Genomic DNA, 16,522 nt, shown 5'->3' on the forward strand with positions numbered 1-16,522 from the left:
AATGGTCTGGCCATAGTCCACCATGCTGGTCAAGTGCGGATTGGTAGACTTCACACACCTTTGAAACATTGTGGAGAACTCTCAGACACGCAGTTTACCTCACGATGTGTTCCTTCATCGTTAAATCAAGTGATATTTAACAGCTTAAAACGCGCATAGCTCCGAAAAGTTAGAGAAACGTGCCCGGGATCGAACCCCCAACCTCCCAAATAGGAGACGGACGTTTTAACCACTAGGCTATCATGGCTTTTTAGTCCAGATGACACCAATTATAAAAAGTAAGTGAATAGGTGCCAGTTTCAACATGACTTTAACGAAAGTTAAATAAATAAAAATCAAAAACATGTAGCTGCCTACTTAACATGGAACATCTAACACGCAACCTTGTAAACTCGAATTAACAAAACTATAACTACCTACATAAATGCTGTAGCAACCATGCTCTCGAATATTATATAAATAAGCTTTATATTATAAATATACTATAATAACCTAAGTTGGCGTTTGTATTGCTCTTCAACCGACTTCATTGCTATAGAAGAAACTCTGAATGGACGTAAAAAGTAAACTTATTCCTAAAGTAGGTATGTAACTAATTTCTGTATTAAATAATAAAGAATAATAGAAATACTTACCTGACTTAAATTAATGAAAATTAACTAAAAACCAGAAAAATCCTTATCACATTTTGAAAACAATTTTCGAGAATAACCTTTTTTAACAAAACAAGTACGAGTACCTAATCCTTGTATAGTAAATATCATTTCTTACTCAACCCATTATTGGAACACTTCAACGCAAACTGATATCACAGCATTTTGTATTTCATGGATTATCATCATCCTCATTTTACGAATTATTTACACAAAAACAATATTCCAATACGATGAACTTTCAGGTAGTTGGTAAAAAGCTTAATCTATTGTTTACTCAGTCGCTTTCAACAATCGTACATCGCATAGGTACGGCCGCAAGACTCGTAAAACCTGCGGGATACACAATAGCTGTCAGGGTCACAAGAACTGCCGAAGCTAAAAGAGGCGCATTTTCAGTACTGAAAATGTGACGCACCGCAGTCCGCAAATACGCGTGAATAGAGGCTGCATACGCGCTGATATTTCTAAGCAATCAGCCTTTCTCTGATACGCCCAATGCGGCTGAATTATGCAACTGACGTCATTATTTCAAAAAATACCTGTGTTGCGTGGGTACGATTCTTGCGGATACCTCCTTTAATAAAGTTATTTTGAAAATCAAGCTATCCGATATCCCGCTACTGCCTTCCTCAAAGTTGCACAAGTTAATAGATTGTAATAACTTCAAACTATCCGAGTGCCAACTGCCAATAAACGTCTATTACGTAAGCATTCATCATCATCATCATCATCAACCCATCACCGGCTCACGGGTCTCTATCAAAATGAGAAGAAATTCGTTCACCTTTGAGAACAATATGGAATACGTAAGCATCCGTGTAACAACAAAGTTTCGCTTTATCCTATAGGACTTTGGGTAATGCTATGTATACAAAGCTAATTTAATCTCGGAGAGGAAATACAGAGTTGCAATGCAACACAAGTCAAACAAATGTTGGTCATCCATCAACGAACGCAGTCTGCGGAACCGACATATCTATTTTCGCTGATCATTCCTTTACCGAATTATATTTCCCCTAGCTCTATAACCATAAGTTTACAAATGCTCGAGTCACGGTATCTTCATCATTTATGTTCATGTCAATCACCGCACAACATTGTTATATAATGGACTAAGAGCCAGCCCGTGCCAGACCTTGGTTATTTTATAAAAGCTGAAAGTTTCCCTGCGTATTGTGCACAACACAGGGAGGAACGATCAGCGACTATAAAGTTTGGATCATAGTGGCTTTGGGAGATAACAGGTAATAAAGGGTAAAAAATCTTACTTATAAAAAAGTCTAATTTATTTATAGTTTCTTCGAAATAGTATTTAAAATCACGTCATGAATTGCCAGACACTTCGTATCGTGGCAACCCCCTGCCCGACACCCTTAAACTTTTAAACTTCAAGGGCTTCTGGCAGGGGTTTACAATGCACTGAGAAACTTTTAGCTTCTATAAAATAACGAAGGTCTGGCACGCGCTGGGTCTCTCTCTATAATCATACTGAATGGTACGTAGGTACGATGTATTGAGAAACTTTTGAAATGATTTTTTGTGACTTTATTGTATCATAGAATGTTTTGATAATGCATCATCATCTTCAACATAAATTAACTGTCAGCATGTTACGAACATAAATGATAAAAAAACTGTTTTGTAATTTAATAAAATTAGATTATTTTTGAACTAAGAAACCGCAATTAAAAATTTTATAAATTAAATAATAAAAACACTTATTTGAGCTTTTAATGTGTACTATGAACCAACAAACTTTCTTTATTTTGGTCTGAGAATTGGACCTCAATACCCAAATTTCTAAGAGATTTCAATTATTGTCTTACTGATCAAACACTAAAACTATGCTCGTAACAATAGAAACAGTATACTTATACCGCATAAAATTAAACTCCTCACGCGCCATTTTTCAAATTCATTTTTCCAAAACGCGCTTTTTTGTCAAATTTCATGTCAAAAGTACGATTTTAGTCCTTATTTTAAAGGCGAACCGTACTTTTGACATGACAGTTAGTTTAATGGCGCGTGAGGAGTCATTTTGTACGGACTATACCTAACTGTAGATGGCAATTTGCACCGAACAGACGTTTCAAAGTGAGTATATCAGTATTAGGTAACATGAGACCCAAAGGCAGTCTCGGCGTAATATCGGATAGCTGATATCGGACCCGGTGTAATCACTCATTAATCTACAGATGTGCTCTATCACCGCAGCGAAGCGAGGATCTCGTTGCTCATGCTGTTTTGCTGGCTCGATGCATTCATGTTTTTGGAGCATTGCTGAAATTTTACGATACCAAATAACATCTCAGTGTGCTTAGTATGAAATTTTACATCTCTCCAACGTTCATAGAAGTCGAAACAATAATGTCTGTGTAAAATGGACCTAAAGATCCCTGATAGAGTTAAAAATTCTTGTTAGTGTGGTGTCTTCTCGACAAACTGAAGTCTAAAACTGAACTGAAGGAGTAAGAGCTTCGAGACTGAGGATCTTTGCCTGGACGTGTCCACACAGGTGTCTTGGGCTACCTGGACAACTTATTTCAGCCCTTTTCAAAATGGCTGAGGCCGCGCCTGTTCCTCATCGGCCTTGAAGCACCTGGATACATCTCTAAGTTGGTGTTAAATGTTAAATCTGGTGATTGGGGTGTCACATCCGGTGGGGTATTACTACCGATTTATATTTAGCAAAGTTTTGCGCTTGGAGCGCTGGCTGTAGATGTATATTGTATAGATAGACAAACATGAGCTTTGAAATCAAAACATTTACGATCCAGTTTACTTTAATTCTGAAATGTATCGATGCTCGAATACGATTAGCGTTGGTGAGATGTAAAATCTTATAAAATTCGCAATTCGCAAAACCTATACAAAAATCGACGGCAGTTCTACACAGTAGAAATAATAATAAATAATTTATTGTTTCACAAAAATTACAACCAAAATTAGGTTAAGCCACAATGCCTAAAATAAGTTGTACACTCGTGTTATAGGCATCAGAACACAGAAACATACTGAATGCGCGCGTACGCGTTTGCAATTTGGAGTACGAGGAATTGCAACTGTAGGTAGGTACGAGTAGGTATATATAAAGCACCGCTATTCCGACGCGCGTTCTGTATTTCAGGATTTTGTATGACTGAATAATTAAATTCTCTGTAGGTACACATTACGTTTAAATAACGTTATACTGTTTGAATTTATATCAATAAAATATGTTTGGCTGTTTAATAATTTTGAATATTATATTATAGTGCTTCAAATTAACTTCTGCCGCAGGCCTGAATGTAGTTGTTAACAAACATAAAACATGCATTTTAGCGTTTAAACTACCGTGAGTGATTTCCATTATAAATACTATCTGTCCCGGCTTACTCACGTGTGTAGTCGACGTTAGCCCGACTAGTTTCGAACCCATCCGGGGTCCTTTTTCAAGGGAGTCCGTAGTTAGTAGAGTAGTATTTATAATAAAACATGCAATGTATAACTATTAGATTTCTGAATTGCATTTCATTTTGAATAGTATTGACGTATAGTACCTATCGTATTGTGTTTATGTTAAGGGTGTTTGTTGGACTTATATTAATTTGTATAATATATTATGGTTTTTATTTAATTTATATATTAGCGCTTGACTGCAATCAATGTCATATAGGTACTTAATTATTATTAAAATATGCCATATTTATGTTATTAGGTTTCATTGCTTATTCAACAAATAGAGTAGCAGGTAATTAATTATTATCATAGGGCGTTTTTAATGAATGTACCTATGTATAACTAGATTATGTAGCACCTAATATTAATTAAATTAATGAGAAAGTACAGCAATCATAACAGTAAATAGCATGTCGGAACAATAGAACATTAGCAGAGTGAACTAGTGACTGAATAGGTATATTTATGACTAGCTGATCCCCGCGGCTTCGCCCGCGTAGATTTAGGTTTTTAAAGATCCCGTATAGCCTATGTCACTCAGGAATAATGTAGCTTTCTACTGGTGAAAGAATTTTTAAAATCGGTTCAGTAGTTCTAAAGATTACCCCCTACAAACAAACTTAACGACATTACCTCTTTATATAATATACAACAACGGGCCGTGCAGCAGAAATCGTAATATTTTAATTTCGCCATAACTTCAAAACCAAACGTCCAATTTTAATCATTCAAAGACCAAATATTATCTCCATAAACTGTTCTTAGTGATGAAATCATTTATTTTGATAAGGATTAATAGCATGAGTAAAATAAACGCGTTTAAATGTAGTCCAAAAAAAATTCAAGATTTTTAAATAAAAAAATGGTTGCTGTGCCTCACTCGACATAGATGGGTATAGTGTGTCGCGGACTTTTTTGTAGATATTTATAAGATCTACAATTAATTAGAACATTTTATGGTTCTATCTTTTATAGTTTAGGCAGCGTACGCAAAATAAGTAACTTTTCTGGTTGATTTTTTACACCTTGTGTCCGAAAAACCCAAATATCTTACGGAACCCTATTTTTTTCCAAAATAAAATATAGCCTATGTTACTCGTGGATAATGTAGCTTTCGAATGGTTAAAGAATTTTTAAAATCGGTCCAGTAGTTTTTGAGCCTATTCAGTACAACCAAACAAACAAACAAACAAACAAACAAACAAACAAACAAACAAACAAAGTTTTCCTCTTTATAATATTAGTGTAGACATATCGTCGATTCAGGAAATCGATATGTATATGTCAAATATAAGGCTATGGTGACGTGAAATCATAGAAAAATAGGGCTACTTAAGGCTATCTTAGGGCTCCCTGTGTCAAATGTACTAAAATTTTACGCCTGCCAGTGACGTCGAAGCCCCGACGTTTTGTTGTTATAGGTCGTGTGTGGTCTAACTGTCGTGAACTGTGGCATTACCTACTATGTCAGAGTTCTATTTTCAGTTCTGTTCAGCCTTATTTGTCTTTGATTTTATATCATAGCCCAATATTTGTCATATCGTCGATTGAGGATCAAATCGAGAGTTCCCTCACTCCAGTTCACTCTGGTAATGCCAAATGAACTGACAGCTGATCACTGATAAATTACACCTATATGATAGGTGCTTGTAATGCTTGCACTTCTAAATAAATAGTACCTAAATGTGTCATTTATTATTCATTAGTTACTCATTACGTTAAAGTAACGCAGAACTGTTTAAATTTAATTATCGCAGAATCTGTTTTATCATGTATTATTTATCTGTCGAATAGGTAGTTGACCTGCAGCAATAAATCAATAATAATATATTGTAACGTTTTTATGTTTACTAGAATCCTACAAATATTTTTCCGTAAAGGTATACGTGGGTACAATTTGTGCGAGTTTAACAGAAAAATATTGACTTTATATTGCAATTAGATTAAATAAATCTGCCGTAATTTTAAACTAAAACTTCTACGTGGCGAGGTAGGTATGGCCTGAGACAGACGTCAGTTAAAGACGTTAGGGTTAGAACATATAGAACTAGAGGTGACTTTTGCATTCTTTATCAACACAAATTAAAATAACACAATATAGTTAACGCGACTATTTTGTGATTCACTCTGTATAATTTTATGTTAGACTAGCTGACCCTGCGAACTTCGTTCCGCCTAACAGTCGATTCAAATTTTTTAATTTTTTTTAAAATCCCCACGATTTAGGACTTCAGTACTTTGCAGCATCAGGATTGAGGAGTTAGGATCCGAAGTTCAATGATGTAGCCTATGCTTGGTACCTTAAATTATTTTGCATCATCCGCAGTTCCTGAAACATTATAGTTTAGGAGTGCTGTACCCTACATCATCAGGGTCGAGGAGTTGAGACTTGAAGTCTGAGAATAAAGTCGTTGCTTGGTACCTACAATATGAATTCACTATGAACACTTCCTGAATCTTGATAACTCAGGCGGGCAGTAACCCTGCAGCATCAGGATTAAGGAGTTGAATCCAGAATTTTTTATGTGACCACCACGAAAACTTTTTTTGTTGATTTAAAAAAAAATTGCAAATCGGTCCAGAAACCTCGAAAAAATCGATGTAGAAAAAAGAACCACCTCCTTTTTGACAGTCGGTTAAAAACCGATTACCTTGAAATATTTACGGAACAATTTTTAAAATATCCCCTTTCTAACAAAAAAAGAATGAATGAAATCGGACTACGCGTTAATGAATTACAACTCAGTATACATTTTAACTTTCATCCGCTCTCCTACGGGAACCATGCTGAATTTCGGGATAAAAAGTATCCTATATTCTTCCTCATAGTATGACCTCAAATCGTACCAAGTTTCATTGGAATCCATTCAGTAGTTTCAGCGTGATGCGCGGCCGTGATACAGACAGACAGACAGACAGACAGACAGACAGACAGACAGACAGACAGACAGACAGATAGACAGACAGACAGACAAAAATGAAAAAAATTACAGTTTTGTGTTCAGTATCGATTATAGAGTGCCCTCGAAAAAAAAAATTCAAAATATCTTCAATGTACAGAATTTGACCTGTTACAGTTTTATTATAAGTATTGATAATTACTGTACATTAGGGTAGGTACCAATTAGTACTGACCACAGGTCTGTCGATAGCTGTGAATTAGCAAATGATATATAGTATATTAATTAGTTAACTAATCATCAGTAATTAAACCTATTCCCAGTATGCTTAAAGGCAATTACGTTTCGTATGGTTTTAAAAAGTCATCCGTTATTCCCGTTTAAATAGCAGCCATCAGTATATTACAGGGTCTTTGCAACCACTTATTAGGGGCAGGTAGTTATTATTTCCTGCTTAATTTTTTTTGTATAGAAAAAATGTCTCACCATTTGCCGCGACTCCCAGGCTTTCATAGCACTCTTGTACTTTTCAAACTCGTGACACCAATCCGAGTACACTTGTCTGTACTCCTGCGATTTGTTGGGCTGCGTACACCTGCGACACGTAGAATAAGTTTTTTTTGCGCGAAGAATCAGCATGGCTGTTCTTTTTCTTCCAATTCTTGTTTACTAGATGATGGCCGCGACTTCGTCCTCATGGATTTAGGGTTTTTAAAAATCCCACCGAAAGTCTTTGATTTTCCGGAATAAAAAGTAGCCTATGTCTTTTCCCGGTATGCATATCGCATACCTGTACCAATAGCATAGCTATCTCTGTACCAAATTTCGTCAAAATCGGTTGAACGGATGAGCCGTTACAGACAAAAATGTGAAAAAATATTTTTATGTAAGCAATAGGTAAGTAAACTTTAAAAACAAAATAAATATAGGTGTATAGTACGTGACAGGTCGAGATGGCAATCGGGGTATGAGGCGGGGGGACGGCCCGCACACACGCACAGCGCCCGCGCTCGCCCGCAGCGGATTAGCGCGGGGGCTGTGTGGGTATGCGGGGCCGTTCCCACCCCGCTGGCTATCTCGACCTGTCGCGGACTACAACTATATACTATAACTAGCTTTTGCCGGCGACTTCGTCCGTGGTACTAATGGTGAACGAATTATTAAAATTGGTCCAGTAGTTTCAGAGTTTATCGATTACAAACATACAATTAATCATTCCAATATATAATATTATAGTATAGATAATAATAATAATAATAATCATTACCTGTGAATGTCAATATCCAGATTATAGGAAGCGATGAGAGTGGGCCCATAGTAACACTCGTACCGCCCGCGGTCTGATTCTGTCACCGACAGCAAAACCAGCCCGCGCTCTGAAGTCTGTAGCACCCTGTCCCAGCTAGGAAATAACATAAAATTAATGTACGTATATTTACTACGTATATTTACTTTCTATACTATTTTATTCTTGACCAGATCAGATGGCAAAATTTTGTAGCACGTTAATTACAGTTTAAAATATTAAGCATACCAGAAAAGATAGGAGACAAAGTGCAGGTAATCAAAAGCGACTTACTTATAACTGATTTTGTAGCGACCTCTTTCCCTTGAATGGTGGTACCAGGCCACGATCTGATCTTTTAGCGCTTCTGGCGTTTTTCCAAATGCCGCCAGGTGTACGCTTTGGCCGTACCCGGCTCTCACAGTTTTGAGAGGCGCACTGGCTTCGCAGATTGATGGCGTGGAGTTAGTTGCATCGTGGAGGAGGCCGGGGGCGTATGGTCGACATGCTCCCACTTCTTTATCCCACCCGCAATACGGATCGAGGACACATCGCACGCAACTGTCGTATCTGTTTTAATACAACTGCATTGTGAATAAAATACATGAATATTAAAATGTGGTTTTTCATTCGATCCAGAATTTTCACTTTTAAACCTGTTTTTAAACTTTTAATACCTGAGTGCAATAGTAAAAATATCGAAAAGTGATTTTTTAAATTATTTATTTATTTATTTATTTTTAGGACAGCATGTGCCACTTCGTGTGGTTGGCCACGCAGTGCTTAACCGCATGATATATCCGCATTAGGTACCTAAGTATTAAAGAAAAATAACGTAAGTATCAAATGCGTTTATTAATAGATAAACACGACCTAAAATTTTTAGATATATGCCATTCTATTCCACTAACAGCTTTCACTAGACAGACTCACGTAGCAGGAAACACCGACGCCAAAAGAGCGTTCCAAATCATAGGTGTTTGTATCAGAAACGTTGCGTGGTATGCGCTGCATTCATACCAAAGAACCTAAAAATACTATTTCAGAACTTCACATACCGATGTGTACAAGCTCGCAATGGTAATTGTCTCAGACGGTTGTCCGTTGCGAGGTACAAGGCATGCATTTGCCGGGACAGTGCGAGGGCGCGCACAGGCTCGTCGCCCGCTGCTCGCCAAATATCAGCCACACGAGATCCACCCCCAGTCCACTGCACTATTTTGTATACTTCGCCTTGACCTAAAAAAAACTCAATTGGATTTTTTGACCAAAAACAAAATCGTCAGAAGTTCTACCACTTAGGGCCTACACAGTACATAGACGACGACGGTTTATTTTCCGCGGAGGATAACAATTTATGACAAACTGCAACATATAAAACTCACAATGGTCTAATAGTACAGTGAAATACCGTAGTAAAAACTGGCCAAACAGACTCGCGCACTGAGGGTTCCGTACTACAGTCGTATTTTTTCGACATTTTGCACGATAAATCAAGAACGATTGTTTATAAAAATAAATAAAAACCTGTTTTAGAATGTACCTACAGGTAAAGCCCTTTCATATGATATCACTAACAATAACTGCTTACTGCAACATTTTCATTATTCAAAAAATGATTATCTAATAAAAAATCGCCCAGAGTTTAATAGGTAGGTAAATAGTTAAGTGCCTTATGAATAGGTATTTTAAGGATATATTTTTCAGACACAATTACATATATTCCAGAAAGGCAAGGCAATTTCAGCGCGTCCAATGCGGTTGACCCGTGCTGCTCTTAAATACTGAAAAAATATCTGAATAAATATAATGAAATAGGTCATAACCTATATACATAGATATGCAGCTCGTGCAGGTCTCAAGGCTTGTTACTTTTGCTGGATGTGTCGTAGTAAGCAATCATCACTAATTTAAAAATAAATGAAAAGTTATTATATTCTATTGACTTACTGGTGCCTGCATAGAAGACTGTATAAGTGATATCATCCCCCAACATATCCACAAACTGTCTGTCCACCACTATAGTGGTTAGGACTAGGTCTCGTTTGTAGAAAGCTGGAGCATCGCCTTCTTGTCTTACGGCGGAATCCATTAGCGGATGGGACCTGCGAAAAATATGTAATCTTAAGCACTATAGTCACACAACAAATATAAGAAAGGAATAACAACTTGTTATTATGTGAATGGGAGCTAATCTTAAATCGTAGTATAAAAAAAGTTGTAAGTAGGTCATTCATAATGATAAGATCGAAAGACCTTTGTAATGGCTATAATATAGTTGGTTGCTCAGGTGTCATACAAATTAGCCCATCATTAAAAACCCCTTTATAAACTCATGCCATCCCGTTTGAGTAAACAACAACATTATTCAAACATCAATACATAAACGTATTGCCTCTAGACAGCAAAATTATAAGCCTGGGACCACCGAGGAGTAAACATAGTTCCTGCCTGGGACAGTACGAGATACTTTGAGGCCTAAGGTGTTATCTATTAAGTCTAGGACGTCTGCAATAACAGTGTCTCAAACACTCCTCTTTGCATAGAAATACAACACCTCAAACACTCAACACCAAAGACAACAGCATACAGGAAAATGCACGGACAGGTTTAGTAGTAGCGAGACAACGAAATTACTGAAAGCCCAAGAAAATCTGTTCAAATGCTAATAAATTAATGAAATATATTGTTATTTCTTATTTTATCGATTAGCAACACGACTAGGGCAATAATCTTAAGCCGCCTGTGTGACCCAATTAGGAGAGCTTGCGCGTCGCAAAACTACTGGTACATCTAACCTTGGTTAGATTAGTCTCGGGGGAGACGAAACGGTCTGGTTTTCCATTAACCTTATTCGATTCCGTGAGATCCATGCTATATAATCAGGAAGGTACAGTTGTTTGCCTTTGATGAGAGATTAACAAACAAAAGTCCATAGAAAATCTCTAGAGACTTGTTTGTTGACAATTTAGTTAGTTAATTGGTCCAAATACGTTAGGCGTATCGCTCACAGGACGAAGAGTCTGACCTAAAGTCGAAGCAGGCGCGGCGAAGAAGTTTTGTATGGCAGTTTTTATTAATGATTGCCCCCGATTTTGCAGTAAGCGATGTACCTAAGTGCTTCCTTATTATTTACCTTATAAAATTAAGTACGCTATCAGGGAGGGCCTCAGTGCTATTGACACACGTGCCAGGCCTGGGCTCAGGGACTCTCGCTCTTAACACCGGTAACCACGCTGAACTTGATGTCGCCTGTGAAGAATAAAACATATCTTCAAAATATTGAAACATAAAGATGCTAACTAACTTATGTCTTGTGGTGTGTCGTGAATCGTGATGACTAAACTAAAAAGCGATCAGAGGCACTAGTAACTTTTCAACTTGGCGTAAACTTCTCATTTAGTAGTAGTAGGTAGAACGGGAAAGATACAGAAAACTTTTCAGTTCCTTTTCCGTCCGTCCACCAAATGCCAGATTTACGCATAGTTATTATTAGGATGGGATCAAGAATTAATATTAGAATATCATCATCATCAACCAATAGACGTCCACTGCTGGACATAGGTCTCTTGTAGGAACTTCCACACGCCACGGTCTTGCGCCGCCTGGATCCAGCGGCTCCCTGCGACTCGTCTGATGTCGTCCGTCCACCTAGTGGGGGGTCTTCCAACGCTACGTCTTCCGGTACGAGGTCGCCATTCCAGCACCTTAGGACCCCAACGTCTATCGGTTGTACGAACTATGTGCCCTGCCCATTGCCACTTCAACTTCGCCCGTTGAGCTATGTCGGTTACTCTAGTTCTCCTACGGATGAGGCCCATATTAGAATATACCTATTATAAACTATTAACGTACTTGCTCCTTGAAACGGCCGGCAAAAGCTTCTTGAATATCGTCCATAGTGTACGTACAAATTGCAGAGCCGATTAGCCCATCGCTGGCGCCCGTTGTGAATGCAGCATAGAACCGACTCGGATCGCCCGGCATTTGATACACGCTCTCTATTTACAAACAGAAATACATAAAAACTTATTCGCTTTATAGCGTCTGTGACTAAGAAATAAAACAACTTAAATTTGGTTGGTTAATTAAAAGCCATCCTTCATGCAAAAGCTAAGAGCTTTTAAAGAAAATATTCCCTTTGAAAGCAATGAAAAACTCGTTATTTTTAAAGCTCTACACAAAGTACTTAAAAGATGCCTTTTACAGCTATACTAAGAAATTCAATTTAAAACAATGAAATATATTCAGTTTTGTAATAAGTTTGGCCCTTTAAGTAGGTTATTCTAATTAGGTTTATGCTTAAAATACTTACGTATTTCGTCGAAATAGAAGGGGAATTCTCCCGGTATGCTACAGTTAAGCCTAGCTTTCAAATAAGTAGCCCAGTTTTGGCTCAGTATATGCTTGCCGCCAGTGTCTTGTTTGCATACTCTGGCAACTCGAGAATACACCGCTTTGCCACAGTTCATGAACTCCACTGCGGTTTCCCGAAAAAAGAACAGGACATACTCCCCGACGTCGAATGACCCCACAAAATTGGTTTCTGAAACAGATTGGAAACTTAGTGAGGGCCCAATGGGACCGAATCACAAAGCCTTCAATTGATTCCTGGATTCGGTTTATAGCAATCGTGACTTGTTAAAGTGATGCAAGCAGTTATAATTAGGAAAGTAAATTGACAATAAATAGGTAAGTACCTACCTACATTGAAAATGTAGGTGAATGTATTTTATTGAATTAATTAATTTACGCATACTTTCAATGCAGGTAGGTACCTATTGAATTGAAATAAACGTTTTCAATTCAATGATAAGGCACTGTAAACCATAAGATATCAAATAATACTTTTTGTACTTTAATGCACTAAATATATGTGGACAGTGGACTTAGTCATGCAGTTAAGTTTCAGAGCTTTATTAAGTAGGTACAAAGCAAAAATAATATTAAGTGATATTGTGAAAATACTAGAGGCAGTTGAAGCATTTCCAATTGATTGAATACATCAAATAATTGTATGAAATAACAATTCTGTCCACTCAGGCATGAAATACAAATACAAGCCAATGATAATAAATGTACCTATAGTTGGAATTCGACTCAGCAATAAAAGGGTATTTTGAAAATCGCCTGGTAATAGAAAACTCACGTTGTATATTATATTCTTTGTTTTATAAAAAGAATCTAGAGTCTGGCTAGCGATAAAAGAGACTGGAAAAGCGCGGCAATTTATTTTTATTTCTTTTGTAATATGAAATTAGGTTATTCCAGGTCTGTCCTACTAATTTTAGTGCTACCATACTGATATTTTTTAAAATTTTCCGCGCTTTTCCAGACTCTAGTAGTCAAATACACGGATCAGTTTTCACCAAGTCTAGACACCGAAAGTTAGTTTACTATGGCAATCGAATAAAATGCGAATTGGTATTCACACGGTAGATTTTCATGCGGTTTTAGTCGTGCGAACACAATCGGCCTGTGTGAAATCACAGATACATTCAGATTAAGGCTCAGTACCTAATAGAGCAAGATCCCACTGCCGCCAGACCTTCCTTATTTTTTGAGAAACAAGACATGTGGGATAGAGTAGTGTAATTAGTGTGTACTATTAACGTACGCATACGCATATGGCTTGTGCCGTGCTCCAATTTATAGGTATCAGCTACTGAAAGTACCTAAATAGGGTTATTGAAATATTAAAATTACTAACTTTTCTTAAATTTTGACTGCTATTTATTTTCATGGTTATTTTTACAGAAAATTGTTAATAATAAATATAAGCACATTACTGCCAGACACTTCCTGTCGGCGTTAATTTTCGCCGGACGCTTTAAAGCTTACAAAAATAACGTAAGTAGTTTGTCTTACTTATAATCTGAGTCATATTTTTTATTTATATTATGATATTCAGGAAATATATATTCGTACCTACATAAAAATCAGCACTCAGACAAGTTTTTACGTGCTTTTAGCAACTGATATCTTAAAATTGGCTCGATACAAGCTAGCAGTTAATAGTACACATTAACACTTCTCTATCCTGTGACTCTATCCCACACATTTTGTTTCTCAGAAAATAAGGAAGGTCTGGCGGCAATAGGATCTTGGACCAAAATAAATATGTATCCAATCCATTATAAATCATGTCTGTCGCCTCTCGCTTTATACTAAACAGCAATCAGTTTAATGACGTAACACTCACTATCCAACCATTTGGAGTCGTACTTCAACGTCCGTTTGAAGTTGAACCTCTTTTGACCCGTACGAAAATCAAATAGGTCATTGCGGAAAATGACAGGGTCTGCTTTCGTGAACTCCGCATTGGTGCCCGCGTAGAGAGCTGGCAGGCCGCCGGGGTTACCCCGGGTGACCCAAACGGCTGTGCTATTGTCCGCTGGGTCATAGGGACACTTAGCCACACCGAGTCCAACGCCTGGGACGTATTCGTGCCGAGGCAGGTGAGTGAGGTTTAACTGTGCGAATAAAATAGGTCATACATTTTAAATATCCATACCAATTAAGTAATATGTAAATAACATATATATATTCCAGCCCAAAAACTATCCCTAGAGACAGCGCGTGCCAGATCTTTAAATTTATTATTAAAAAAATACATTTTATATTTTGACGTAAGATTTTTTACACCTTTATTACCTGTTAGGTATCTCCCATAGCCACCATGATCCAAACTTCATAGTAACTGATCGTTCCTCCCTGTGTTGGGGACAATACGCAGAGAAACTTTCAGCTTTTATAAAACAACGAAGGTCTGTCGCGTGCCGACTCTTAGTCCACTAATTTTATGTATAATACTATAACTTGAAATATGATGGACATTCTTACATATTTGAATTTCCTATTTAACTGCAAATTCCAGGTGGAATTTCCTTAAGGATTGCTTTCGTTTGCTTGCGGTATATAGAGCCTAGGATAAACACTAAATGAACTTTGCTGCAGACACTTCATAGTTTTATTCTACTTACAAACTCCGAAACTAGATAAAAGTTGAAATTACTTTATAACGAACTTGAAAAACGTATGATCATAAAGATAATGATGTTTTCGGAACTCATTTTATGGACCATTATCATTAAACTTGTTCATAGTTCAAAGTAGCTGAAAATCCATTATAGGCACTATTAATAATAAAATAATTATAAAAGCTGCATCGTGTTTTCAGAGATCACCACTTTATTGGAATACCTCTACTCTACTAGGCTATATAAAATGAAGCACACTATTAATACACGAAGAGCGGGTATTTTAAATACAGGCTTCACCGCAGTTAAATAAGCATATAAGCTATTATCCTGACCGCAATGGGGGTTCGCTATAAAAGTTGTTCAAAAGATAGATAAGCTCACGTAGACCACCCACCTTATATATCAGCTGTGTATGGAACGTATCCAATTAGCTTTAGTCTCATAATTAAATATTTTTATTTCATTTCATGGCAGAAACAGACTGGTAACACTCGCCCCTACACCATGTCGCGTGACGCATATCAGTTTAATCATCGTAATCTATATCATAATATAGGAAATGTCCTGACTGACTAACTGACTGATCTATCAACGCAGAGCCTAAACCGCTGCGGTTAGAGGTTCGTTTGTAATGTACACAAGGAATAAGGTCGGATTTTTTGTAATACCCACAGGAGGGAAGAAGTTAGAGTAAGAATTTTACTCACATATACCACCAAATCCTTTGGGCTGTGTGCGTTTGTCCCGCACACATACAGTCTATCTCCATCGCCAAGTGGCTGCAGCACTCGAATGTGGTTTCTGCACTCAAACGGCTCTGATTTGCCTTTGCTTACACATCGAGCCACGTTGCTCGCTTCTAACAGCAACGCATCTCTCTGCAACATAATCAGAATGTCACAAATTGTTACTTGTTACGTTAATCTCTGGGAATAATTTGTAACTTCAATGTGTGTATGTTTATTTATGCACACAAAACCAACAAACAACATAATTATCATACAAAATAACTGATATAAACTAAAGAGAGACGTTGGCCTGATTATTATTGTAACAACGAATATCAATCAATTGCGATTAATAAGCAACGTTGTTCCAGCTTAATAAATTGATGGGTGACTAGTTTTGGAGGTCCAAATTTGTCGTTTCGTTGCCTCAGAGAACGTGTTAAGTCGTCAGTCCCGGTTATTATCACTAACATCCGATATTAACCTAGAGCCAAAATCTCAGGTAATTTCAACCTAGGTTGGCACTCAGTCG

The 16,522-nt window shown here is 37.3% G+C and overlaps 1 protein-coding gene across 1 annotated transcript in view; it reads right to left on the reverse strand.

The window, feature by feature from the left end:
- Positions 1–2,237: 2,237 nt before the first annotated feature.
- The window catches only part of LOC117983353 (semaphorin-2A-like), a 63,599-nt gene continuing 49,314 nt past the window's right edge, over positions 2,238–16,522 (reverse strand). The window contains exons 4-14 of the mRNA XM_034969876.2: positions 15,970–16,140; positions 14,482–14,752; positions 12,595–12,825; positions 12,135–12,280; positions 11,416–11,531; positions 10,230–10,384; positions 9,338–9,518; positions 8,574–8,849; positions 8,262–8,396; positions 7,481–7,589; positions 2,238–2,936 (exon numbers count right to left, since the gene is read on the reverse strand). Of these exons, the coding sequence (XP_034825767.1) occupies positions 2,862–2,936; positions 7,481–7,589; positions 8,262–8,396; positions 8,574–8,849; positions 9,338–9,518; positions 10,230–10,384; positions 11,416–11,531; positions 12,135–12,280; positions 12,595–12,825; positions 14,482–14,752; positions 15,970–16,140 (1,866 nt within the window). The 3' untranslated portion in view covers positions 2,238–2,861. The remainder of the gene's footprint in view (positions 2,937–7,480; positions 7,590–8,261; positions 8,397–8,573; positions 8,850–9,337; positions 9,519–10,229; positions 10,385–11,415; positions 11,532–12,134; positions 12,281–12,594; positions 12,826–14,481; positions 14,753–15,969; positions 16,141–16,522) is intronic.

This window comes from Maniola hyperantus, chromosome 6 (assembly GCF_902806685.2).
Source record: "Maniola hyperantus chromosome 6, iAphHyp1.2, whole genome shotgun sequence".
NCBI classification, from domain to species: Eukaryota; Metazoa; Arthropoda; class Insecta; order Lepidoptera; family Nymphalidae; genus Maniola; species Maniola hyperantus.